This window comes from Ailuropoda melanoleuca, chromosome X, assembly GCF_002007445.2.
Source record: "Ailuropoda melanoleuca isolate Jingjing chromosome X, ASM200744v2, whole genome shotgun sequence".
NCBI lineage: Eukaryota > Metazoa > Chordata > Mammalia > Carnivora > Ursidae > Ailuropoda > Ailuropoda melanoleuca.
The window spans coordinates 82,562,112-82,589,717 of record NC_048238.1 but is presented as its reverse complement, the minus strand read 5'-3'; the positions used below and the strand labels follow the sequence as shown (position 1 = coordinate 82,589,717).

At 38.8% G+C, this 27,606-nt stretch overlaps 1 protein-coding gene across 7 annotated transcripts in view; it reads left to right on the top strand.

Moving 5' to 3' along the window:
- KLHL13 (kelch like family member 13) overlaps positions 1–27,606 on the top strand; it is a 260,054-nt gene that overhangs the window by 120,495 nt on the left and 111,953 nt on the right. For 5 of the 7 annotated variants that reach the window (XM_034648762.1, XM_011220821.3, XM_034648763.1 and 2 more), the window contains one exon: positions 15,049–15,122. The exons of the other annotated variants lie outside the window; for them this stretch is intronic. In XM_034648762.1, the coding sequence (XP_034504653.1) occupies positions 15,073–15,122 (50 nt within the window). In that variant the 5' untranslated portion in view covers positions 15,049–15,072. The remainder of the gene's footprint in view (positions 1–15,048; positions 15,123–27,606) is intronic. 7 annotated transcript variants of the gene reach the window in all.

The window sequence follows — 27,606 nt, the reverse complement described above, 5'->3', positions numbered from 1 at the left end:
CTTGGGTGGCTCAGTTGTTGAAGCGTCTGCCTTCAGCTCAGGTCATGATCCCAGGGTCCTGGGATCAAGTCCCACATCAGGTTCCCTGTTCAGTGGGGTGTCTGCTTCTCCTTCTGCCTCTCCCCCCTGCTCCTGCTTTCTCTCTCTCTCAAATAAATAAATAAATAAAATCTTAAACAAAAAATAACATGAAAAAAGCTACTCTTTCTTATTGATTTTCTGTCTGGATGATCTATCCATTGATGTAAGTGGGGTGTTAAAGTCCCCTACGGTTATAGTATTACTGTTGATTTCTTTCTTTATGTCTATTAATATTTTCCTCATATAGTTAGGTGCTCCTGTGTTAGGTGCATAGATACTTGCAATTGTTATATCCTCTGTTGGATTGATCCCTTTATGTAACGCCCTTCTTTGTCTCTTATTATAGTCTTTGTTTTAATGTCTATTTTGTCTAAGTATTGGTACTCTAGCTTTTTTTTCCCTCACTTCTGATTGCACAGAATATCTTTTATTATTCCTTCACTTTCAGTCTGTATGTGTTTTTAGGTCTGAAGTGAATCCACTTGTAGGTAGCATATAGATAGTTCCTGTGTTTTCATCAAGTCACCCTGTGTCTTTTGATTATAGCATTTACTCCATTTACACTTAAAGTAATTATTGATAGGTATATACTTATTGCCATTTTGTTGAGTTTTTTAGTAGTTTTTGTAGTTCTCTGTTCCCTCTTGCTGCCTCACCTTGTGACTTGATGACTTTCTTTAGTGTTGTGCTTGGATTTCTTTATTTTTTTTGTATATCTCTTACAGGTTTTTGTTTTGTGGTTACCATGAGGTTCATGTATAACATCCTGTGTATATAGCAGTCTATATTAAGTTGATGGTCACTTAAATTTGAACACATTCTAAAAGCACTACATTTATATTCCCCCCTTCACATTTTATGTATATGATGTCATGTTTTATGTCTTTTCATTTTGTATATCCCTTAACTAATTGTTTAGATATAATTGATTTTACTAGTTTTGTCTTTTAACCTTTATACTAGTTTATAAGTGATTTACCTACTAACTTTTCTATATGTTTGCTTTTACCAATGAAATTTTTTTCCTTTCATAATTTTCTTAGTTCCAGTTATGGCCTTGATTTATTGCTCTAAAAGTACCTTCAACGTTTCTTATAATGTCAGTTTAGTGGTGACAAACTCCTTTACCTTTTATTTGTCTGGGAAACTCTTTATCTCTCCTTCAATTCTGAATAATAACTGTATCAAGTAGTCTTGGTCGTCCCTTTCAGCATTTTGAATATATCATGCCACTCCCTTCTAGCCTGCAAACTTTCTGCTAAAAAATTGGCTGATAATCTTATGGGATTTCCCTTTATTTTATCTTATTTTATTTGACAGAGAGAGAGCAGAAGCAGGGGCAGTGACAGATGAGGGAGAGGGAGAAGCAGGCTCCCCACTGAGCAGGGAGCCTAACATGGGGCTTGATCCCAGGACCCTGGGATCATGACTTGAGCCGAAGGTAGTCGATTAACTGACTGAGCCATCCAGGTGCCCCTGGGGTTTCCCTTTACGTAACTATTTTACCTTGTTGCTTTTAAGATTATTTCTTTATCTTTAATATATGACATTTTAATTATTATGTACCTGGGTGTGGACCCTCTTGGGTTCACCTTGTTTGGGTTTCTCTGTACTTGCTGGACGTGGATATCTGTTTCCTTCTCCAGGTTAGCAAAGTTTTCAGGTATTATTTCTTCAAAGAATTTCTCTGCTTTCTTTCTTGTCCTTCTGAAACCTTACAATGTGAATATTAGCACTTTTGATGTTGTTCCATAGATGTCTTAGCCTATTTTCATTTCTTAAATTCCTTTTTCCTTTTAGTGTTTAGCTTGGGTGATTTCCACTATCCTGACTTCTAGATTGTTGATCCATTCTTCTGCTTCCTATAATCTGCTGTTGATTTCTTCTTGTGCATTTTTCCTTTTAGTTATTTATTCTTCAGCTCTGATTGGTTCTTTTTTATATTTTCTCTTTGTTGAAGTTCTCTCTGAGTTCATCCATTCTTCTCCCAAGTCCAGTGAGCATCTTTGTGACCATTATTTTGAGCAATCTATGAGGTAGATTGTTTATCTCCATTTTGTTTAGTTCTTTTTCTGAGGTTTTGTCTTGATCTTCCTTTGGAATATATTCCCCTCTGCTTTTTGTCTGACTCTCTGTTTCTGTTTCTATGTATTAAGTATGTCAGCTATGTTGCCTGCTCTTGTAAGTAACGGCCTTATGTAGAAGGTGTCCTGTGGGGGCCAGTAGTGCAATCCACCATGGTCACCTGAGCCAGACACTCCAGGGGCATCCCATTTGGGATGCATGAGCCCTCCTGTTGTTATTGGGCCATGACTATTGTGGGTGTCCTGGTGGGTAGGGCTGGCCCTCTCACCTTTCCAGGGCAAGAGTCACTTTGAAAGTATGCCAGTCCTGGCCAGGACTGCCCCTGTGATGTAGCAGGTTTGTAGTCACTTTGGGGGCATGTCAGTATTGACCGGAGCTGTCCACTAGGTGTGGTGGGGTGGAGCCACTTTTGAAGGTTATCTGCCATGGTGGGCAGATTGGGGACCAGAGGGAGGGGGCAGCGGTGGTACTGCAGGTGAATTCCGGTGCAGGGTGAACAGTGCTAGTAAGGTAGATGGAGAGTGTCAGATCCTCCTCCTGCCAGTGTCCAGCCATCTGGGCTGAAGGAAGACAAGAAAAATGGCACCTGTCAGCACTTCTGTTCTGGGAGATAATTCCTACAGATCCCTGTGCCTCCAGCACATGCCTTAAAATTAGTCAGCAACGTCCTTCACGTATAACCCAAGCACTTTTTAAACTGCTGGCTCTGTGCTATGTCTCAGTCTGAGTGATATAGTACGGTGGTCGTTTAAGAGGGAGTCTCAGTTTCCTGTAGTCCTTTGGCTCTCCCGGAATTAAGTACTGCTGATTTTCAAAGCTCTTGGGGGTAAGCCCTGCTCATTTTCAAAGCTACACGTTATGGGGGCTCATCTTCCTGGTGCGGATCCCCAGGACATGGGGTTCTCACTGTGGGGCTTGATCCCCTTCCTTCTTAGGGAGGACCTCCATGCCTGTGATATCCATCCCACTAATGTGTCACCATGCCAGGGATTGCACACACATCTGTCCCTTTCCTACCCTTCTCAGTGTGACTTTTTCTTTATATCTTTAACTGTGAGAGAGTTGTTCTACTAGTGTTTAGGTCATTTGTTTGTTTAAGTCGTTTTCAATTTGAGTTGCGTTATATGATTATATTATGAAGTCCAAATTGTCTACATTTTCTTATGCTTTTGTTGTCATATTTAAGAATACTTTGCCAAATCTGAGAACATAACAATTTTGGTGGTTTTTTTTTGAAGATTTTTATTTATTTGACAGAGAGAGGGAGAGAGAGAGAGAGACTCCGCACAAGCAGGGGGAGTGACAGGCAGAGAGAGAGGGAGAAGCAGGCTCCCTACTGAGCAGGGAGCCCAATGGTGGGACTCAATCCCAGGACCCTGGGATCATGACCTGAGCCGAAGGCAAACGCTTAACTGACTTAGCCACCCAGGCACCCCAGAACATAACAATTTACCTGTATGTTTTCTTCTACGAATTTTATAGTGTTAGCTCTAACATTAAGTAGTTGAATCATTTTAGTAAATTTTTGTATATGGTTTGAAGCAAGGGTTCAACTTCATTCTTTTGCATCTGCTATCCAGTTGTGCCCAGTATCGTTTGTTGAAGATACTGTCCTTTCCCTGTTGAATGATCTTGTCACCCTTGTCAATTATCAGTTGATTGTAGAAATAGAAACATGGCTTTATTTCTGGACTGTCAGTTTTTGTCCATTGATATATTTGTTTCTTCATGTGCCAGCACCACACTCTTTTGATTACCATTGCTTCGTAGTAACTTTTGAAATTAGGGTGTGTGAGTCTTCCCACTTTGTTGTTCTTTTTCAAGATTGTTTTGGCTTTTCTGAGTCCCTCACAATTTCATATGAATTTTAACATCAGCTAGAGAGTTTCTAAAAAATAGTGAGGTTCTGATAAGGATTATGTTGAATCTTCAGATCAGTTTGGGGAGCATTGGCATCTTAACAATATTAGGTTAATCCATGAACATGGGATGTTTTTCCATTTATTTAGATCTCATTAGTTTTTTCAGCAATGTTTTGTTGTTCTCAGAGTATCTTTTTTGCACTTTTTTGTTAAATGTATTCCAAAGTATTTTATTCTTTTTCATGCTGTTATTATTGGAATTGTTTTCTTAATTCCATTTTTATTTTGTTTATTGCAAATGTATACAAGTACAATTGATTTTGGTATATCGTTGTATCCTATAACCTTGCTGAACTCATTTTATTAATTCTAATAGTCTTTTACTTGATTCCTTAGGATTTTCTTAATGCAAGCTGAAGTCATCTGCTAATAGAGATAGTCTTATTACCTACCTCCTTTCTAATGTAGTAGCCAGTTATTTCTTTTCCTTGACTAATTAATTGCCCTGGCTACTACTTCCAGCACGTTGTTGAATAGAAGTGGTAAGAGCACAAGGATATTTATCCTTGTCTTGTTCCTCATATTAAAGGGAAAGCATCCAATCTTTCACTGTTAAGTATAATGGTAATTGTGGGTTGCTTCTTAAAAATTGCATTAAATTACCATTTATTTTAATACTGAGTTTTGTGCACACTCTTAAAATTTTGAGCCTGAGGTGTAACTGCATTCAGTTCGGTCTCGCACCTGACATTTTAAAAGATTTGGGGGAGGGGTGCACCTGACTGGCTTAGTTGATAGAACATGCGACTCTTGATCTTGGGGTCATGAGTTTGAGCCCCATGTGTGGTGTAGAGTTTACTTAAAATAAAAAAAATCTAATGAAAAAAGTTTTGGGGGAAATTGTAAAACCTATTAAAGATTCTGAATTCATATTGCTATGCAAGTGCCTTTATATTCTCTGTCTGTTTTAAAGAAAACAAATCTATAAATCACAGTTCATGCATTTATTGTGATGGTGAGCTTAATTTATGAAAGAAGATGCCAAGATTCAATTAGTAGGCCAACGCACAGAGAAAAAGCCTTGGCTGTAGATCAAATGATAAGGCAAATCACAAATGACTCCTGCTTTCACTTTTTTGATTTATCAATGAACTATGGGCCTAACTAAATCCCATAATACAATGTCCACTGTGGATATGTAAGAGTGTATGAATGATAGAGCTACCTGCCCTTCCCTTCCTGCCTTCTTTCATTTTGTTAAATTTGCTAAACTTACCTGCTGTGGACCCAGGAAAACCATTCTCTTTATCCAGACCTGCATCCTGTACTCCCTTGAATCTCTTGCACGTAAAGGTTGAGTGGCCTAGTTAGTAAAGTGGAGACTTATATTGGAAAACTCTTAGTCTGAAACATTGGCTTTCTGTGGAGTTCTGATTAGTGAATTGTCCTGTACAATTCTTACCATATTTAAAAGTTACTTACTAACTAAAAAGAGGTAAAACTCTAGTAAATGGACCACACTAATTGTGATGAGACCAGGTTTTTATCGTGGCTTTACATTTAGTTGATTCATGTTGATTATGGCTGAATGGGATACATTATTTAATGTATCTTTTTAAAAGGAAATCCTTTGTAATTTTAATTTAATGTTGAAGAATAAGATAAACCTTTAACAGGCAGATTACTATTAAATACCAATTTTTTTCTGAGATTGTGGTCTATAAATTACAGTGGTTCTTAATTAAAGAGGGCTCTTAATTCAATATAAATAGCTGATTGATTATGTAGGTAGAACTCAATATATTCTTCTTGTTCAGAATAGCAAGTATTATATATTTTATATAAAGATATATAAATGTATATTATATATAAATAAGTAGACTAACAAACTTCATCTGTGTGAATTTTTCAAAAATTTCTCAAGAAAAATTTGTCCAAAATATAGTCAGAGGATTCTATTCATATTAACCTAAGTTATTGAGGAATGATTAATACTTTTTAGTGAGATGCCATAGTGAATTTGTCACTGTCAAACAAATACTTTTATTTCTTGTTACTACTGTTTAGGTGTTGCTTAGCATTTAAAGCATGGACTTTAAATTTCAGCTATAGATTGATTTGGAAACCAGAATCCATCAGCTTAACGATCTCCTGTGCAAAGACAATAAAATGATTCAATCTTTACTTTTATAATACTAGAAAAATATAATGTAATAAAAACACTGCATTGCATCTAGATTTTTCAGCCGTCACTTGAAACTTGATTATTCCATTATATTGGAGATACAAGCATTTCTGTTTTGAGATCGCTTGTGAATCTCATTTTGCCTGGATAAACAGCTTTCTGGTAAGATGATTACTGTAATATAAAACCACTTAAGAATTTTACCCTTTGGAACAGTGAAGACAAATTGAATTATGGGCCTGCTAGCGTGGAGATGGGGAAAAACAACAACTTCACCTGCTTGCTTAAACACGCCCCGCGCTGGAAGCTTTAATAGATGATACCCACTTAGTTTCCTTCACCAGCAAAATGCACGTTGATTGTTTACCTTTGATGAATTTTGGTATAGATTTCTTTTTTAGGTTTCTTGTGAGCCGCCTTCTTTCTGTTTCATTGTCTTTCTCTCGTTTGGAATTTTTAGTGGGAGATATAGGATTTTCCATGGTGAATAGGGCCCGAGAGGTGTCTTCCTATCTTTTGAAGGTGAAAAGGTGGGAAAGAGCAGGATGTTGGCAACTAATGTGTCTTTCATATGGCTGTGGATTTTCTCTCGGTTCTACACACACATACACAAATGCGTGCATGCGTGCTATTGAAGTTAAACATCTTTCCTTACACTTATTCTTTCTGTTGTTATTCTTTCTTTCTTCCAGGCCTCTTCAGATTCTTGCCTACTGGATCGTACACCTTTGTTACTGATTTTTTGGGGGGAATACTTTATATGTTGTGAGCATTAAACCTTCACCTGTTCTGTGTTGCAGTCTTCCTCCCCATCTCCCCACCGGCTGCTGTGTCTTTTCAGTATGTTTACGGTGTGTTGTACCCTATAGAATTATAACCTTGTTTTTCAATAACAAACTTAGAAACCATTTTCATATGCTTTGTGGCTTCTGAGCTTCGTGTTGGCCCTTATTAAGATTTTATTTTTGCCTCAATAAAAAGGTATATTCTTCTTATCTTTTACTATTAAAATTTTATTTTTTCATGTTTAGCTATTTATTCCATCTGTGGGATATATATATATGGTATAGGCAGAATTTCAATTTTTCTCCTAACATAGCCAGTTTCTCTGAACCTCTTTATTGAGAAATTCATCTTATAGTTACTGATTCTAAGTATCACATGTACCATGTAGTTAATAACCATATGTAATTGGATCTGTTTTGGGAATTGATTCTATTGAGCTCTCTGTCCCCATAGTGGTACCACACTGTTATAGTTACTGTACCTTTATAGTACATTTTATTATTTTATTTTTCTTTTTAGAGATGGAAGGAGAGGGAGAGGGAGGGGGAGGGACCGAGGAGGGACAGAGGGAGAGAGAGAATCTCAAGCAGGCTTCATGCCCAGTGCAGAGCCCAATGTGGGGCTTGATCTCACAACCCTGAGATCATAAGCGGAGCCAAAATCAAGATTCAGCTGCTTAATCAACTGAGCCACCCAGGTGCCCCCTTTATAGTACTTTTTAATGTCAGCTGGGAAAGGTTGCCTGCTCCCTTATTTTTGTTTTAAAAAAAAATTTCGAGCAGTTTTTGTGCGTTCTCTTTTTCTGATGAACTGAAGGATTCAACATGGAAAATACCTATCCCCTTCCACCAAAAAAAATTCTGACCCTTTGCTAATTGGATTGAAATTGTGTGAATTTCTATATGAATTTTGAGGGAATTTTGCGTCTTTGTGATTTTGAGTTTTTCTATTCGATATTTGTGTGTGTGTGTATTTGTATCCATGTATCCATTTATTCATGCCCTTTTTGATTTTATAAGCTCCAGTAAAATTTTATTTTTTATGTCTTTCAGATGTTTTTTTTCAGCTCATTCCTAGCTGTTTTACAAGTTTTGTTGGAAGATAAGACATCTTTGTCTTTATAGAGCTGATATTCCTGTAGTGGGCATTTTACTGTGTTAGTTTTCCAGTTGATTCTTCTGAACTTTGGATAAAAGCTGTGTTACCTGTAAATCATTAGTTCTTAAAGTGTCATCCATGATCTACCAGCAGCAACATCCTTTGTGAATTTCTTAGAGAAGCAAATTCTCTAGACCCATCCCACATCAACTGAGTGAGAAACTCTGAGGGTGGGGCCCAGCACTTTCTTTATCTCGTCCTCTAGAGGATTCTGCTACATACTCTGGTTTGGGGACCACTGATGTAAATAATGATTTTTATTTTTACTTACCCATAATTTCTTTTCTCACTTCTTTTTTCTTGCAAGATGTTTGTGTAACAGTGCTTAATGAGTTATGTAGAATGGACTTTGAAGAGGCTGAGACAAATTGCTAACTTCCAAAAGTAAGACTGTCAATAGGGATGGTGAGAAATGCACTATTCCTTAACCAGGTGAATGGGGGAAACTTAACCCGAGAGGGAGGGAGATGGAGTGAGAGAGACTGAGTATATAATTTAGGGTAAGGATTTTGATGGGTAGCAGAGAGAGGTGTGATTAAAAGTGAAACATACCGTGGCGTCACTCCTGTAGATAAGAGCAATGACATGAAACTGAAAGAAATGAAGATATCTAAGCTTGGCAGTTGACACTTAAACATTTGTTAGACCAAGCTTAGCCCTTGTTACAAGAGGGCAGCCACTATTAGGAAACTCAGATAGAATAGGGTAACTACTTGAACATTGGTAAAATGGCCAATTGCAGTGATAAGATGAATGAGGCCATTAGCCATTTGCATGTCCCAAAGGAATTCCTGAAGCCTGAGTGACAAAATGAAAAGGGACTACCAAGGGATCATATCGAGAAGGAAAGAGTGGTATTACTGCAAGAAGCAGTGGAACCTCGTGGTGTGTGGTGTATACCTGCAGCAAACCGGAGCAAGGTGGAAGTGACCACATGGTGGTCCAGGGGCAGTTCGTGACTGTGGGAAGAAAACTGTAATTGTTAAGGACAGTGTATCAGCCATCCTGGCATGCAGCCAGGTGAAAGGGAGAAACTTCTAGAACATGGGGAATCTAGTCTTTTTGGTAGAAGCTGAGACCAAGAAGTGGCTCTTAAACCTCTCTGGACCCCCTTGTTACAGCACAAAATGCCGATATGGAGGAAAACAGGCAAATTGATCACTTGCATAAATGTTCTAAAATCAGGTACAGTTGCAACCTTTGGGGTAACACAACCTTTATCATTTTTAGCATTGCAAATTTTCTGATGGGTGCATATATCTGGGAGCCTACTACATAGTCCCAGCCAGTTTTAGATTTACTCTAGGGGAAAAAAAATTCACCACGCAGCTCAACATCTAGTATTCAAATGTCTTAGGTAGGCCCTCTTCAGTGCCCCAGGTGGGAGGTGAGTGTGGTGTCTGGCCTGGGTGAAAGCTGAAGGATTTGATAGTCTTAATCCTCTGTGACATTTTTAAAAATTAGCTTTTGTATAAAAAACTATTTTCCCCAAGAATACAATTCTGTTTCTTACACGTCACTTTTTGCCGTGTCAAGATGATTTTGAATTTTTGGTGCTGCTGCTGTATATAACTTGATTGAGAGAAGTGCAATTATGTACAATTTTTCTACATTGTGCGGTTTTTCAATTTTGTAGTGTTGAGCACTTTTCACTGATCTTTTCTGTCAGCTTTTCTTATCAGAGTGCTTAACAAAATTTTCTGCGAAGGCAGACGGTCATAGCCACTCTGAATTTCTTTCACATAACATAAGGTTAGTTCATAAGCAGGGTTTACCTTACACGGTATAAAATTGGCTAGGCATTTCTCAAATCTCATTATTTTTAAAGCTGTTCGTTCTTGGGCAGAGCAGGAAAGAGTGAGACAGTGGATTTTAATTAAATGCTAAGTCATAAACTGGAATCTCTATTTGAAATATTATCTAACTATAGGATAGGTGCTTGTGAAATATTAGATTTGCAAAGTACCTAAAATAAATGCTTAAGAATAAAAGTGGTTGAACTTATGCAGGTGATCTCAGCGATCCAAAACAGTCTTGTCAGTTTTATTTCTGGTGAGCTAGAATCTTTTAAGGGCAAAACCACAATTACATCTTTGCCAGGTGTGTTCTCTGAGTAATGATTGGTCTCCCTTTTATTCATGCGAGTAGCGTGGCTGTGGAGGAGTGTGTCTTTTTAATTATAATGCATGTCTGCTTATGTTTTTGTCCTGCCTTTTTCCTTAATCTCTGGAAATGTTCTATCCGCTTATCTATATCTACTGGCCTGTGTATGTCTTGTCCTGTGGGCTCATCTACACGGTCCCTACTTTAGGGGAGAGATCATGTATTATACTTTTTTGTTTCATTTTATTACAATATTTCAAACACACAGAAAAGTACAGAGACCAGTATCGCAACCCCTCCTTAACCACCACTTATGATACCTTAGCATTTTGCCTTTTTTTCAGACACCTGCCAAAATGTTAAATACAGGTGAAGCTCCTAGTCTATCCCGTCTCAATTGCATCTCTCCCTTTGTCTCCTGAGGTACCACTGTCCCAGACTGGGAGTTTAGCATTCCCGTGAATATTTTAATGCTTTCCTGTATGCATATATGTGTATATAGTGAGTATGCACGCACGTGTATGTGTATACACACACGTATGGTCTTACGTGCTCTTGAAATTTTTCCATATTATTGTACTTCTTCAGTTTCCATTTTTGTGTAATGACACACTCTTCGGATTCACCTGTCATTGTATCCCCGGTTATCAAAACAAAATAAAAACACCTCCTTCCACCCTATATCCCCCCTCCAACTACCGCCTGTTTTTTTTTCTCCTTATGAAAGCACAACTCTTGGCAAGAGTTGTATGTACTTGGTTCCTCTCTTTCCTTTCACTCTCTCGAGCCCATGCTCATCGGCTGTTTTCTCCACCATTCCACGTAAACCGCTCTCATCAAGGTGTCCAGTGACCTCCTTGTTACCATATCGAGTTGTCATTTCTCAGTTCTTCCCTTCGCCTCTCAGCAGCATCTGACCCACTTGATTATGTTTATCTTTATGTAACACTTTATTCAGCCTTCTCTGTCACCACACCTTCCTAATTTTCTCCTACTTCGTGGCCGCTCCTTCTTATTTCTTTTGCTGGATCCTCTTTATTTATTTTTTTTATTTTGAAATAAGTTGGACAGAAAAGTCTAGAATGAAAAGTGAACGTTCCTCCCAAACATATATTCCCTCTCACTAATAATGGATATACAGATTTTGTGCATGTGTGTGTGAATCACATAGGTGAACCAATGCCTCATTTTAAATCGTATTTATTTGCTTTTTAATGACTTGTATTTTTTTATTTGCATGTCCTATTTCTAGTATTTGTTCACTTTTACTATTACGTTTTATTGTTTTTATTAATTTTGTGTGTGTGTAAGTTAAAATCATTAGCTCTTTGCTGTATGTCGTGTGTGTGGTGAATATTTTTTTCCTAGCTCATCAAATGCCATTTAACTTTGTGATATTTTTAAAGTACAGAGTTTTAATTTGTTTTGTACAGTCAGATTTAACATTTTTTTTTCTTTTATGGTTCCTCAATTTGGGGTCCTGCTTATCTTCTCTACTGCATGATTATAAATAATTTCACTTGGGTTTTCTTTCATTTCATTTTTTCCCTTTAAATCTTCGATCTATCTGGAATTTATTTAGGATCCCCTAATGTGAAGTGAAGTACTATAAACTTATTTAATTTTCTAAATGGCTACTGATTCTTCCCCAATCACTTGTTTAATCATCTCTTTTCCCTTACTTGTTTGGTGGCCACCGTTACCATAGAGTAATTCACTGATGAATTTGAGTTCCTTTCAAGTTCTTGAAAGAATTTGTGTTGGTTTTTCTTTTTTAAGTTTATTATTATTATTATTTTTTTTAGTAATCTCTACACCCAACGTGGGGCTTGAACTCATGACCCTGATATCAAGGGTCTTGTGCTCTTCCCACCGAGCTAGCCAGGCACCCCCATTTATCTTTGTTTTATTTTTCAAACCACTGCAGTGTGTTTCTCTGCACCTGTGTTCAAAATGCTATCTAACAAAGGTAATCACTGACCTTACAGCTGTCACATCAGCTAGCTGGTATCTTACTGGGACTGGGCAGAACTTGGAACAGTTGAATACCTACCAACTGCCCTTCTTCAGAACCCACCTCCTTCCTTAGCTTTAATCTCACATTTCTCTTAGTTTCCCTCCTACCTATTGTCTCTCTCTTTGCTAGCTTATCTTCCTCGGTTTCTTGCACAATAGTGTTTTTGGGATTCCACCTTCTTATGGCAAATACGCTCCTAAGGAATATTTCCCCATCTCTTTACTTCAGCACTTACTTACCTGGCTAAATATCCTCACATTTTCATTTCTAGTTCCAGTCTAAATCTGGGTGTATATATCCAGTTTGCTGTTGGTTTCTATATTGGCATGCCCTAGAGGACTTCAGTATGTCTGCACCAAACCCTTGTTCTCCTTCCTTCTGGCACTTTTCCTTCTTCCTCTACCCTGCCTCACCTGCTATCATTACCATTTCCCCCAGTTACTTAAATAGATTTTGTCTTTGATGTCACTTTATCCTTTAATATCTTCCAGCGATCTCTCAGTCGTAAGTCTTAGTTTTCCCTGGCTATTCCCATAGCTCTTGTCTGTGCTCTTATTTCATGCCTTGATTATGGAAGTAGTTTCTTAACTGGTCTCCATACTTCCAGTTTCTCTCTCTGATCTACCCCCACATTGCAAGCTGTGTTAATTTTCTAATACATAGATTTGATCATACAGATTCCCTGATTGAAAAACAGCTGGTTTTAGTTAAATCTTGTGTAAATTGCTCATTGTTCGCATTACTTCCTCTCCCTTCCTAACTTCATTAAAATGAGACTAAAGAAATGGAAAGATTCAAAAGGACAACGAGAACAAGAGGGGCAACATTGACAATTGTAAGGTTTAAACTAATTTTTTTATTCAGTCAAAGGAAGTTAACAACTTCAGGATCTCTCCCTACACGAACTATTGAGAGAAACCAACTACTTCTTCCCATACATCTCCTAATATTTCAATATTTCAAGACTTGGGGGTGTCTGGTCTGCGGAAAACAGGAATAAGTCTTGAGATTGAAAAGGTGGGCTGTTCCTTGAAAGTCTTTATAATAAAAGGCTGGAGTCCCATGTCCTGTCATCCACTGCCTGCTCCTCAGGAGACCAGAAGTTTATTATCTGGAGAATTTGAATGGGAGAGCCACAGACTCTGAGATGCAACAGGTAGATTGGTTGAAACCATGGGACTCAGTGAGAGTTTGAATACCTAGTTTGGGGACTTAGATGTCCTACTCTAGATGCACTTGATGAAAAGGGGCAGGAGTTATTTATTTTCACATTCCCAGATTCCTAATGATAATCTAGATATGGCTGTTTTGCTCTTAGCACATCTTCTAAAAAATTGTGTAGCCTAAAAACAATGAAAATTTCTCAACACCTTAAAATTCTCTCACGACTTCAACATTTTTAAAAAAAGCAAAGTCCGTAGGTCAGTTGATTTAGAGGTGCTTAAAATTTTTTTTTCCTTCAGGCTACTCAATTTCTTGTAATAACAGAAAATATGATTGTGTAAATAAATAAAAATGCTATATTGTCATTTGATTTGTTTCTTTTTTAGAATTATGAAGACCCAAGAAATAGAGTGGTTTTCCCCCTTCTACATCTTTTGCTCTGACCCCAAATTAAGGGACAGGAAGAGGGCAGGGAACAATGAAGAGAACCTTTTCCTCTGGCTTAATCATTTTAGGTCTTCACACAGCTTTATAACAAGCATAGTTATGTGAACAAACTAAATCGCATACTCTTACATTTTTATCTCCCCAGTGCAATAAATTGATTTTATTAACAAGAAACATTTAAGTAAAGTATACCTTTCTGCTTCCCAGTATATTTGAAATTAATAGAACCCTTGAAATACACTCTACATCTCCAAATGCAAAGCATTCACTTGACTAGAAACAATGTATTAGATTTAGTTTTCTACCACCTACTGGCTCCTTTTCCATAAAAAAAAAAAAACCCACCACCCAAACAAAAATTCAGTCCAGATCAAGAAAACAACCCCCAGGGGCGCCTGGGTGGCTCAGTCGTTAAGCGTCTGCCTTCTGCTCAGGGCGTGATCCCGGCGTTATGGGATCGAGCCCCACATCAGGCTCCTCCGCTAGGAGCCTGCTTCTTCCTCTCCCACTCCCCCTGCTTGTGTTCCCTCTCTCGCTGACTGTCTCTATCTCTGTCGAATAAATAAATAAAAATCTTGAAAAGAAAAGAAAAGAAAAGAAAACAACCCCCACTACCTATTTTAGGTCTTTAAGATTTCTAAATCTTATGTCTTTCTAGCCTTAATTTTGACCAACCACCTCTAAAACCATGGGCCCTGCTTATGGCTTTTGAGGCCTTTTGAGGCCCTGTTACCTGTGCTCCTGGTAACTCGGGATTTAGTGCCTTCTGTGTCTCTGCTTGGCAAATGTTTGCCTCCACTCTTCACCTCTAACTTTTCCTGTCTCTCCCAACTTCACCCAGACTCCTCAGGTCTCCTCAGGGTTAATCCAAGTTCCTGTATAGGGTGGTTGTTATTCTAATGATTTCACACGAACTGCAGTCAATGCCATTTAATGAGCCACTGTGGAATTTTGTAGATAATGTGACTGTTGCAGATTTAGTTCCCTCAGTGTTCTCCATTTTCTTAATTTCCATGAGCTAGAATATGGACATCGGGAATACGGACATACATTTTTGTCTTTCTGTCCCAAAATATATAAAATATTACAGAGATAGCATAATTTGAAAATTCTGGTATTGATTTTTATAGTAAATATTGACTTCTTTTCCTCCTGAACAGGTCATTATCCAAGTGTTAGAGGTGATGGATCATCTTCATAGAGGGGAATCAGTTGCTGCAGTACTCCGTAACCGGTATATTTATGGAAGCAATTTATCTTATATGTTATATAATGTCTCTCCTGCCTGTTATATACCTAACATAGTTGCTACTTAATGAATATTTGTTGAATGCCTGGAATAATATAAAATATTTACTATACGAGTGAATAAAAGAATGAATGATGAAGAGCTGGAATGAACAGCATGTTAGCGACTGTGTGTTCTGAGCTAATGAAAAAATAGAGAATATAGTTAGAAATCATAATTGGTGTAAATTGTGATCACGTGACATTCAGTAAATGGAGCTGTTGACTTGATTTTTTAGTTTTAAAGTATGTCAATGAATAAATACAGGTTTCCATTGCTTAAGAATAGATGTCTCAACCAAGTATTTTTTTTTAATAGTGCTGCCCTGTGATTGTACATTTCTGTTATTTAAAACTCCAGTTAAAACTTTTTCAGAGAGTTATGAGAAATTCCGGACTTTCTCTGACAACTTATGATTTTAAATTCATGGTTTAAAGAAACATAGCCTTTGCTTTGTAGGTGCGAAAGAGTATCCCTTATTCCCAATAGCTGAATTGCATGGTTTGAGTGAAACCTTTGAAACAGTATGCGGGACTTGTCTATATCATGGCTCTGACACTAACTAGTCGTCTAGTCTTGGGCGAATTTCTTAATTGCTCAGTGCCTTAACTTCCTCATCTATGAATTGGGGATAATATTACCTACCTCTCAGGGTTGTTTTGAGGATTAAATAAGTGTCTGTGGGGTGTGGAGAGAGAGAGAGCTTGGCAAATAATGCATGGTATATTGGTGCTCTTGTTGAAACGTTAAGTGTGAGATTTTAACTATGTTGAAATACAGCATTGTGTTTTTGAATTCTGATATGCTTTAAAATAGGTGTGTCTTAAAAGAATACGAACAGAGGGGAGAGTTTGAAGTAGGAAGGGGACGTATATAAAGTCATTGTTATTTGCCAGATACCATACTAGGGATTTTACATAATACTTCTATTATGGAAATATTATATGATGGGTGCCTGTCTGTTGGAATGTGTACTCTCATGTGGGCAAGGGGCTGTAAGGTAAACCTGTTCAGAGACGCAGAAAGCAAGGAAATCCTAGCAGGAATAATGCATGGCCATGTTGGGTGAAAAGAGAGAAGAAAAGAATAATGTGTGTGTGTTGGGGGGCTGAACTCCTACTGGTGAGTTCCGTCTGCAGAGTCCGAGCGCTGCTGAATAGGAAGGTCTGTATTTCACATTTGGAAGAGGAAAGAGTAGGAGGGCAGGATTTCCAAACGTCAAGTCAGTAGCTGAGGTAGTTACAGCGTACTTGAATTTGTTTCCATTATTTTTATAGAAGTATAATTAAGTGCAGTAAAACATACACTTAAATATACATCTTTCTTTTTATAGAGATATAATTAAGCACAGTAAAATATACAAACACTTAAATATGCATCATGATAGCTTTTTACACATGCATACATCCAGGTAACCGCAACTCAGATCAAGATACAAAACAATTCCATCCTTCCAGAGAATTCCCTCGTTCCCCTTTCCAGTCTATACCCTCTACGCTTGCTGAAGAGAACGAGTGTGCGGACTAGCATGTTAGTGCGGCTTCTTCTTGAACTTCATGTCAGTGGAGTCAGGCACTGTGTGTGGCTTCTCTAGTTCAAAATAATGAGTTTGAAATTTATCATTCCTGCAGGTATCAGTAGTTCCATTTTATTGCTGTGTAGTATTCCTTTTCTTTTTAAACTATACCGTAATTTGTTTATCCATTTTCTTGTTCATAGTTATTTAAGTTGCATCCATTATTTGGCTATTATGAATAAAACTGTTCTTGACATTTTTGTACAAATCTTTCCGTGGGCATATATAGCCACAAAATTTCCTGTGGATATGTCCCTAAAATATGCACATATATAAATTATTTATTAAATTTATTTTATTTTAATTTATTAAATTTATTTTATGTAACATGTATTAAATATGTATGTATAATTTATTTAACATTAATAGACTGCCAAGGACTTTTTTTTAAGATTTTATTTATTTATTTGAGAGAGAGAGCCAGAGGAGGAGCAGAGGAACAAGTACAGGCAGACTCTGTGCTGAGCACGGAGCCCAACGCAGAGATCGATCCCAGGCCCCTGAGATCATGACCTGCACCAAAATCAAGAGTCAGATGCTTAACCAACTGAACCACCCAGGTGCCCCTGCCAAAGACTTTTCTAATGTGATTGTATCATTTTCTCCTCTGACCAATGACAAGTGAGAATACTCACTAACTCTGGATATTGTTAGCAATTTTACTTAATTATTTTTAAGTAGGCTCCACGCCCAGGGTGGGGCTTGAACTCACAACCCTGAGACCAAGGGTCACATGCTCTACTGACTGAGCCAACCAGGCTCCCCTTGTTAGCCTTTTTATTTTAGCCATTCTCTTGGGTGTGTAGTGGTTTCTCATAATGGATTTCACTTTGCATTTTCCTCGTGTGTAATGATTTTGAATATATTTTCGCATGTTTATTCATTATTTGTCTTTTAGAAGTATCTGTACAGGTCCTTTGCCCATTTAAAAAAAATGGGTTGTTTTCTTTTTGCATTTAAGGAGTTTTTAAGCTTATTCTGAATATTTCAATATATTGGCTTATACTTTCTTTCAATCTGTGCCTTGCCATCCCATTTTCTTTTGATGAGCAGAATTTTAAAAATTTTGATGAAGTTCAGTTTATCATTTTTTTCCTTTTATACTCATGCTTTTTGCATCTTAACAGAGAACTCTTTGCTCTCCCAAATTTTAGGGTTTCTTTTTGAAGTTTTATGGTTTTAGCCCTCACATTATAAGTGCATTCTTGACCGGAAACCAAAGAAATGAACTTATATACTGGATTTCACATAGACTCTGAATAATTAATAAGAACACTTTATAAAAGAAAAGTCTTTTTGTAGTTTTAATTTTAAATTAATACCTTTGTACATGACAAGGGAACTGTTATAACCTGAGCCATACCTCACAAGACATAAGGAACTAGTTATATAACCCCTAGTTTATAAATCAATGACTTGTGATTTCCTACTGTTACAATCTTTATTATAAATAAAACTCCTTTGAAAGAAACGTAATTTTGATATTAAAGAAAGAGATTGAAAGCATAGAAAATGATGGAAAACTACCCCATTCATTTTATGATGCTGCATAATTCAGGTATGAAAATCTGAGAAAAATGTTGCTCATTTGTGTACACAAATTATAGATCAATTTTGGATTCTAAATAAAATATAAACCAAACACATTTAGGAATATATGCAAAGAATTGACCCTTTGTGACTAAGAATGTTTTATCCCAGAGTGTTGTTTATTTTTTTTTAAAAGATTTTATTATTTATTCGACAGAGATAGAGACAGCCAGCAAGAGAGGGAACACAAGCAGGGGGAGTGGGAGAGGAAGAAGCAGGCTCATAGCAGAGGAGCCTGACATGGGGCTCGATCCCACAACGCCGGGATCACGCCCTGAGCCGAAGGCAGACGCTTAACCGCTGTGCCACCCAGGCGCCCCCAGAGTGTTGTTTAATACTGTGAAAGTTATATGATGCATCCTGTCAATAGATCTCATTAAAAAAATAAAATAAATGCGGAAGGGGAGCACCTGGCTGGCTCAGTCAGTAGAGTGTGTGACTCTTGATCCCAGGGTTGTGGGTTCAAACCCCATGTTGGGTGTAGAGATTACTTTAAAAAAATAAATTTAAAAAATGTGATAGGAACTTTTCCTCTTAACAAGAAAAATAATTCTCTCTCTAAAACCAACAATCCAGCATCATACTTAATGTAGGCGTAGTTCCATAAGCAGCAACAAATCAAAGATGCCTATAGTCATCATCATTTAGAATATATTTATAAATTCTGGCTAGGGTCATTAAAGTAGCATAACTAGTTTAGAAAGAAAAGAAGAGAAAAAAGTGATCAAGTTTTAGAAGATGGGCTTATGTACCTACAAAAGCTAAGACTTGAAAAAAATTTTATTAGAATTTTATAAAAATTCTTAGTTGATAGAATTCTAACGAGTGCTAAAAAAGTAGTAGGATATAAGATAAAAATTAACCAATACCTTTTTATTTATACCGGACATAGACATTCAAAAGATAACTATAAAAAACCATTTATAAAAACCATAAAGCATAAATATATAGTAATAACCCCAACAAAAATATCTCACACCTATCTGAAGAAAATTCAGAAATTCAAGAAAGCAAGCATACCATGATCCTGGATTAAAAAACGAACGCTTCCCGGGGCGCCTGGGTGGCACAGCGGTTAAGCGTCTGCCTTTGGCTCAGGGCATGATGCTGGCGTTATGGGATCGAGCCCCACATCAGGCTCCTCTGCTATGAGCCTGCCTCTTCCTCTCCCACTCCCCGTTTGTGTTCCCTCTCTCGCTGGCTGTCTCTATCTCTGTCGAATGAATAAACAAAATCTTTAAAAAAAAAACCAAAAAAACAAAAAACAAAAAAAAAAATGAGCGCTTCCCAAATTATTACATAGATTTAACGTGAATTTAAAGTGATTATTCAAATAAGGTCATGAGTGTATTGAAGTGATATATCCCCATTGCTTACCACAATGTCTGGCATGTAGTAATTGCTATTCAAAAAGTCTGACAGTTTCTTCTATTTGTAATTCAACAAACATTTAGTGTGCAATTGCTATGTGCTAAAATATGATGAAAAGTGATGAGTCTTTGTTCTCATTGAGCTGATATTTTGATGGACATAGGGGTAGGGTCAGATAAAAGACGTATTTTGGAGAAAATTGCTATGAACAATGAATAAAGCATGTGGAAAAATAAAGAATTATGGGTTGGGGCGACGATGCAAAAGAATATTAACCTCTTATTCGTCTCGGATGTTTTTCGTCTCGCCATCTGCCATTCAGCGTACGTTTTACCCTATCTGAAGTTTTATTCTGGTGATTCAGGAAACTCTGAGAAAGGTTGGCCTTAGGTGGCTTGCTTTGCTGGGAACAGCATCTGTGTCTGAGCACCACCCTCACTCACACATTGCAGTCATGTCTGCGAGGGCGCGTGGTGGCAAGAGTCACCCATTTGGTATTGTGTTGGTGGTGGGTTGTGAGAAGGGTCCCGGTTCTACTAAGGAATTCTGCAATAACATAAAGCGCTGACAGTGTTCCAGTTTTCTAAAAGTACTGTGATGAATACCACCCAGTAGAAAATATTGTCTGGGGGCGCCTGGGTGGCACAGCGGTTAAGCGTCTGCCTTCGGCTCAGGGCGTGATCCCGGCGTTGTGGGATCGAGCCCCACATCAGGCTCCTCCGCTATGAGCCTGCTTCTTCCTCTCCCACTCCCCTGCTTGTGTTCCCTCTCTCACTGGCTGTCTCTATCTCTGTTGAATAAATAAATAAAATCTTTAAAAAAAAGAAAGAAAGAAAGAAAATATTGTCTGATACTTGCAGTACAGGACAAAGAGTGCTGAACACCGTGTGATATGGTTTCCATCCCTTTAACAAAGATCATGTACCCCTTACTGTGCCAGGCGTTAGGGACAGAGCAGTGAATGATAACACGGGGTTCCCTGCTGGCTAGGGGGCTGTCGGAGTAGTCAGAATAAGACATGAGGAGCGACTGGACAAAGGTGAGGCCAGTAGAAAAGAAGGGGGGTGGGGATGGAGTTGTGAAAGATTTCGGGGTAAATTTGACAATATTTGATGTTGAGCTAGATTCTTCACACTCCAGTCAAAGTGATCTTTTAAAATTGCTAATCTGATGATGCCCCAGATTGCCTTTTCCTGCCTCTGACTACGGAAATCCCACCTGTTCTTCAAGACGCAGATCAAGTTCCAGGCCCTGCCTAGAGCCTTCCTTGATTGACCCAATTAGATGATCAGTAGCGTCTCCTTTGGCTCCGAACGGTTTTACCCCTGCAGTGAATTTTATCCCATGAGGTTCTGCACTAAAGCTATTTCAGCATGTCTTTGCTTCCACTGTCATTAAGGGGGCTCTTTGAGAGAGCGACTAACTGTATCTAATTTGTATTTAGATCCTATCTAATACAGGATTTTGTGCATAATAGGCATTCCTTAACTGTTTGAGAATGTACAACATGAATAATTATTTGTTGCTGATGATTTTATTTGGCTAAATTGTTTGGGTAGTTTTGTTTTCCCACAGTCAAGTCTTACTTATAGATAAGTAATTGCATATTAAGTGACAGTCATTAAAATTGTAAAATAGGCTAATGAAATTCAGTACAGATTCTAGGAATAAGCTCAGACTTTTTTTTTATACTAATGTAATAGATGATTACTTCTTCATAGAGTATGATGTCAAAAGGGAACACAGGGCTTTGATTCAGTTCATTAGATATTTAAAAATACTGAGCCTTTACTGTTTGTCAAGCACTGTCCTCATCTGTAACATTTAAGGATTGAAAGATCCCATCCTTCCTTTAGTTTTAAAAGTCTGCAATTATATCACTAAGCCTGAATACATAGTAGGTGATAAATAAGCACATCTTTTTTTCAAGATTTATTTTATTTTTTTGTTAAAGATTTTATTTATTTGAGAGAGAGAGAATGAACAGAGGGGAGTGGTAGAGGGAGAGGGAGAGGCAGGCTCCCCGCCAAGTAGGGAGCCCAGTGCAGGGCTCAATCCCAGGGTCCTGAGATCATGACCTAAGCCGAAGGCAGACACTTAACTGATTGAGCAACCCAGGCACCCAAGATTTATTTATTTGAGAGAGAGAGAGAGAGAGAGTGTGTGCTCGTGCAGGGGGGAGGACCAAAGGGAGAGGGAGAGAGAGTCTCAAGCAGACTCCACGCTGAACACGGAGCCCCATGCAGGGCTCAGTTTCAAGACCCTGAGATCTCAACCTGAGCTAAAACCAAGAGTCAGATGCTTAACCAACTGTGCCACCCAGGTGCCCCAATAAACACGTCTTTGATTAAATTCAAGGATGATCAGCCATAGAAGATAAGCCCTTTTAGTACTGTTTTCATAATTTGGCTTTATAAACGTCCTCAAATATATGTATTTCTCTGCTTTTTAAGGATTGAAAATTGATGAGGATTTAGTTTATCCTTTGCTAAAGTAAGTGAGGGCGATGATAATAAATTCAAATCTTAGGCTAGAAGATGCCCCTAAGGATTATAATATTAGAGGGTAATGCATGAATTTCTGAGGCCAGTTACGTTCTATATAATGGACTTCTCTTTTGGCCCAGGTATTTTGTAGATTGGGTTATGCATTATTATTGTCATAACATATCGCCGAAGATGCAGTTTGTCATCCTACTTGTTCCTCTCACTGAAGACTTGTGTACCTTTATACAAAGGACAGGGACTTATTAGTAATATTGCCTGTTTGATCCATCTAGAGGAATTTTCCAGACCATAGAAAGTATTTCTGCTCCTGGGAAGAGGAATTACTACCCTTGTTCCTCTTCCTCTACCTACGTCTTGAATGTTGCTGTTCATAATTCTGTCCGTGTTCTACGCGTATCTATCTGGGCCAGCTCATCTACAGCCGTACGTTACCACAGTCTCAGACGATAGGCTGAAGACCTTAACATTTATATCTCAAGTCTAAATTTTTTTCATGAGTCCCAGACTAAAAAGTTCTTCATTCCTCTTCGCCACCGTTTTGTTTTGACTCTACGAGTAAGGCGTATTTATTATAGAATGCTGAAAAAGAGAAGATTTTATATACACAGTGGAAATAATCACCTAAAGTGCTCTCTGTTAGCCCCTTGGTGCGTTTCCGCTCTAGTCTTTTGGTGCTTCTTTAGATGGAACTGCATTTGTAATTATTGAACGCGATCTGGTTTCGGTGTTGTGGTGAAGAACAGAGGCTTTGAAGCCTGCCAAATACAGGTTCAAATCAAGCTCCACTACTTTTAATAGCTGTGTGAACTTTGGAAAGTTTCTTAACCTCTCTGTCTGTTTCCTCATCTATAAAATAGTATGACTCTGTGGGATTGCTCTGAGGATAAAATAAAATGTTTTTAAGAGAGTCAGGTTCTTGGCACATGGTAAAAGCTCAGTAAATGGAAACACTCACTGTTCTTTATATTATCATGTCTGTGTCCTGCTAGTTTTCTGAGTTGTACCATTAGCATTTTCACATGTCAATGCAAACTTGTTAGAGACGTAGTAGCTACAAAGAAGAAACTCTTCCATGGGACAAATGATTTTTTATTATGAAATATTTAGGTTGAATCCACTTTGGGGTGTGATAAGTTATAGTGTCTTCCATATATATCATCTTTTCTCTCCTAGTTTTAATATTTATCTTTTTTCCTTCTATTTCATGAATTCGTTTTATACTGTATCAGATCTTCTCTTTCCTTCCTCTGATGTACATTTTGGTTGTGACTCTGATTGAGTTTCCTTGCAGTTGACCAAGAGAATGTATACTTTCCTCATCCAGTCTTGCTATATTTGACTTCCTCTTCCTGCTTTATTGAGGCCATGTTTTCTTTTTTTATTTTTTAAAGATTATTATTTATTTAATTGGCAGAGAGAGACAGCCAGTGAGAGAGGGAACACAAGCAGGGGGAGTGGGAGAGGAAGAAGCAGGCTTCCTGCCGAGCAGGGAGCCCGATGCGGGGCTTGATCCCAGGACCCTGGGATCAAGACCTGAGCCGAAGGCAAACGCTTAAGGACTGAGCCACCCAGGCGCCCTGAGGCCATGTTTTCTTATTCGCTTGAACGTGCCAGAGGCTTTCAACATTGTTTTCCAGCTACTATATGAAAGCATTTGTAGAGTTCTGCTCTTTCCCTCAGTGGTTATAATGACAAATCTTTTCCTTGTTTCTCAGTACATTTTCACTGGCCCTGTGCTAGCCATTTTTCTGTTTGTTTATTCTCAAAGGGAGAAAGAGTCCCAGAATGGCTTTTTACTGGCTGTTTCCTTTGTCTGAAATGTCCTTTCCCATGGTCTTTGTGTGGCTGGCTCTTCTTTTCAGATCCCCACTTAAATGTCCTCTCCTTCGAAAGGTTTTCGTTGACTACCCAGTCTGAAATGGCTACCTGTTCAGTGGCATATCACCTTAGTTTCAGTCTCCGCTTCTTTCTTTCTTTCTTTAATTACTATTTACCACCTTTCACTAAAATAGAAGCTCTAGGCGGACAGTGATTTTGTCTGTTTTGCTGATTTCTTTAATGTGAGTACTCACAACCATGTCTGGGACATATTAGTTGCACAATAAATATTTGCTGAGTGAATGAATTAACTGTTGTCCTTCTCTCTGTGCTCTTGGGTACTAATCCAACCCCTTTCTCAGACTTCTACCTACAAGTCAATACTGATAGAAATAAACGATCAATAAATAAATAAATGAGGGGCACCTGAGTGGCTCAGTCAGTTGAGTATCCGACTCTTGGTTTTGGCTCAGGTCTTGATCTCAGGGTCCTGAGATTGTGTCCCATGTTGAGGTCCACACTCATCCCAGAGTCAGTTTCTCTCTTTCTCTTGCTCCGTCCCTCTCTACTCCTCCCCCTACTTGCACACGCACACACTCTCTCTCAAATAAATAAATAAATAAAATCTTAAAAAAAAAAAAAGAAAGAAATGAGGGAGAAGACCCAAATCTTGTTTACAGAAGAATTCCAAATTTTATGTGTGTGTGTGTTTATAGGTATACATTTTCCCCATGTAGAAATAGAACTTCATCTCCCTCCTCCCTTGAGTTTGGACTTCCTGATTCACTTCCAAAGAAATGAGGGTGGAAAAGAAAAAATAAATACCTTTACAGTGAAGAAAATCTGGCAAATACTACCTGTAACAGTCAGAATAATGGCCCCTCAAAAATGCTCACTTCCTAATACCCAGAACCAGTGACTGATACTCTCCGTGGCAGACGGGCCTTTGCAGACATGATCCAGTTGAGATGGGAAGATTATCCTGGATTATCTCGAAGGGCCCAGTGTTATCACAATGGACTGTTTCTAAGAGGGACGCAAGAGGAGTCAGAGTCAGAAGAAGGACAGAAGAAGACGAAAACAGAGGGTAGAGCTATACTCTTCGAAGATGGAGGAAGGTTCCACAAGCAATAAAGTGCAAGGGGCTTCTAGAAGCTGGAAAAGGCAAGGGAACAAATTCTTCCCTGAAGCCCTGCCACCACCTTGATTTTAGACGTCAGATCCATAGGACTGTAAGACGGTCAGTTTGTGTGGTTTAAAGCCACTGAGTTTGTAGGAATTTGTCACAGCAGCGATAAGAATTGAGTACCCCGTGTTTGCCGCGTGGGGCACATAGGCTTCCTTTCCGACTTGGTATGAACTCAGAAGAGGTACTGGGGTCGGTGGTGTTCGGAAGGGGCCTCCAGGAGAAAGGAACAGCACTTTGCCAGCTCTCGGTTGCCATACAGGTGCTGGTTCTCCTCACTCTTTTGTCTGTTTTTTTTTTTTTAAGATTTTATTTATTTATTTGACAGAGATAGAGACAGCCAGTGAGAGAGGGAACACAAGCAGGGGGAGTGGGAGAGGAAGAAGCAGGCTCATAGCGGAGGAGCCCAATGTGGGGCTCGACCATAACGCCGGGATCACGCCCTGAGCCGAAGGCAGACGCTTAACCGCTGTGCCACCCAGGCGCCCTGTCTGTTTGATATTTAGTGGGAAGTTGGGGGAGGCAGCCCATTCATGTATCTGTCTTGAAGTTTTACACCCAGTTGTGTAATTGACGCTCACTGTGAAGTATTTGGAAAGTATGATCCCACTTTTCTGAAGCACTGTTAATGTTTTGAAACTCATGAGTGGTTATTCCGTGTGAATATTTCCCAAGTACTGTAAGCACCGTGGGTCCAAACCCATATAATCGCACTTCCCAGTACCTGTCTCCTGCTCTCTAGTCTTGGCTTTGTTTAACAATCCACCACTTGCTCAGTGGCTGGAGTCAGAAACTTAGGCGTCATCCTGGACTCTTCTTTTTCTTTCTCATCCCCCATATTCAGCCAATCACCAGGTCCTATTTCAACTTCCTAATTATTTCTCCAGTCTACTCCTCCCCTCCCTCCCCCTCCAGTCCAGCCCTCCCGCGGCAGCCATGATGGTCTTTCTGAAATGTAAATGTGTTCGTATCATTTCCTGGTTTAGCTCTTCAGCGATTCACGGTGTGGCAGGGCCTTTTGTGCGGCTCCTCTCCACCTCACCAGCCTCATCTGCCTAGAGCCTATGTTGCAACGTCCCCCAGCATCGGAAGGTGACATAGTCCCTCATATTTCCACCCCTTTTTTTTTCTGGTATGCCTTCTCTCTTATTCTTGGCCCAACCAACTCCTGTTGATCCTTCAAGACTCAGCAGAATTCTGCCATAAGCTTATGGCTTCCTTAGCATCGACTCTCATTTCTCTGGTGGTGGTAGCGGCGATCAGTGTCCCAATAAATAGTATTAATCGTTCCAGTGGCAATAGTCATTATAATAGCTAACACTTAAATAGCGTTTACTTTGGGACAGGTTCAAGCCCTGCCTATTAATTGGTCTTGTTTTCATAATAATCCCCAGGAAGTAGCTAGTATCATTATTCTCATTCTACAAACAAGAAATTGAGGCACAGAGAGTTGAGGTAAGTTGTCCAAGTCACACACTACTATGCGTGGATGTGGAGTTCAAATCCAGGAAGTTCAGCTCTCGAGTCTATAAATTTAACCTTCTGCCTCTCTGTCTCCTGCCTTGGGTTATAAGCTCCCCGAGGAGGGGGGTTTTGACTGTCCCGTGTCACCTGAACTACGTTCCCTTCCCTAAATGCATTCCATTAACTGGTTCGCTGATCTCTGACAAATGAATACGTGGTAGGTAGATAATGGTTAACCAATTCCATGACGATGTTTTAGAGAGGGCAGCAAACGAATAAAAAGGAATGGCTCTAAGTTTTGTGCAGAGCTTCTTATCTGCTACCCATGGTGTTGACCATGAGACCAGGCCAATTCTGCTGACTTTGGGTGCATGCATACATTCTGACTGATAGGTTCAGGGCTATAAATGAATTGGGGGCTTGGAAGGGGATAAAAGTAAGATTTCTTGAAGAACTTTTCACTTCTTTCCTTTTCTTATCTTTCATTTCCCTCCCTTTTCATCTTCCCAGCAAATGCAGTTGCATGGAGAGTGTTAAAAGACGATGTCAAATTTCCAAAGGTTCCTGAACCACAGCTGGGTCACGTTCTATTTTGGGTTACATTTGGTTCTATTTTGGGTGACAAGGAATATGGACCCATGAAATAATTCAGAGCCTTAATGAATGTGGATGCTTTTAAAAAATAGCCAGAAAACAAAGGTTTCCTTTCTCTTGCTAGTTATCGGTGTTGTGTGGTATTTTGACTCCCAATACCCCAACACTTGTTTTTTAAAAGATTTTATTTTTCAGCAATCTCTACACCCAATGTGGGGCTTGAACCTACAATTCCAAGATCAAGAGTTGCATGCTCTACCCGCTGAGCCAACCAGGTGCCCTGTCAACACTTTTTTCAGGGGCGCCTGGGTGGCTCAGTTGGTT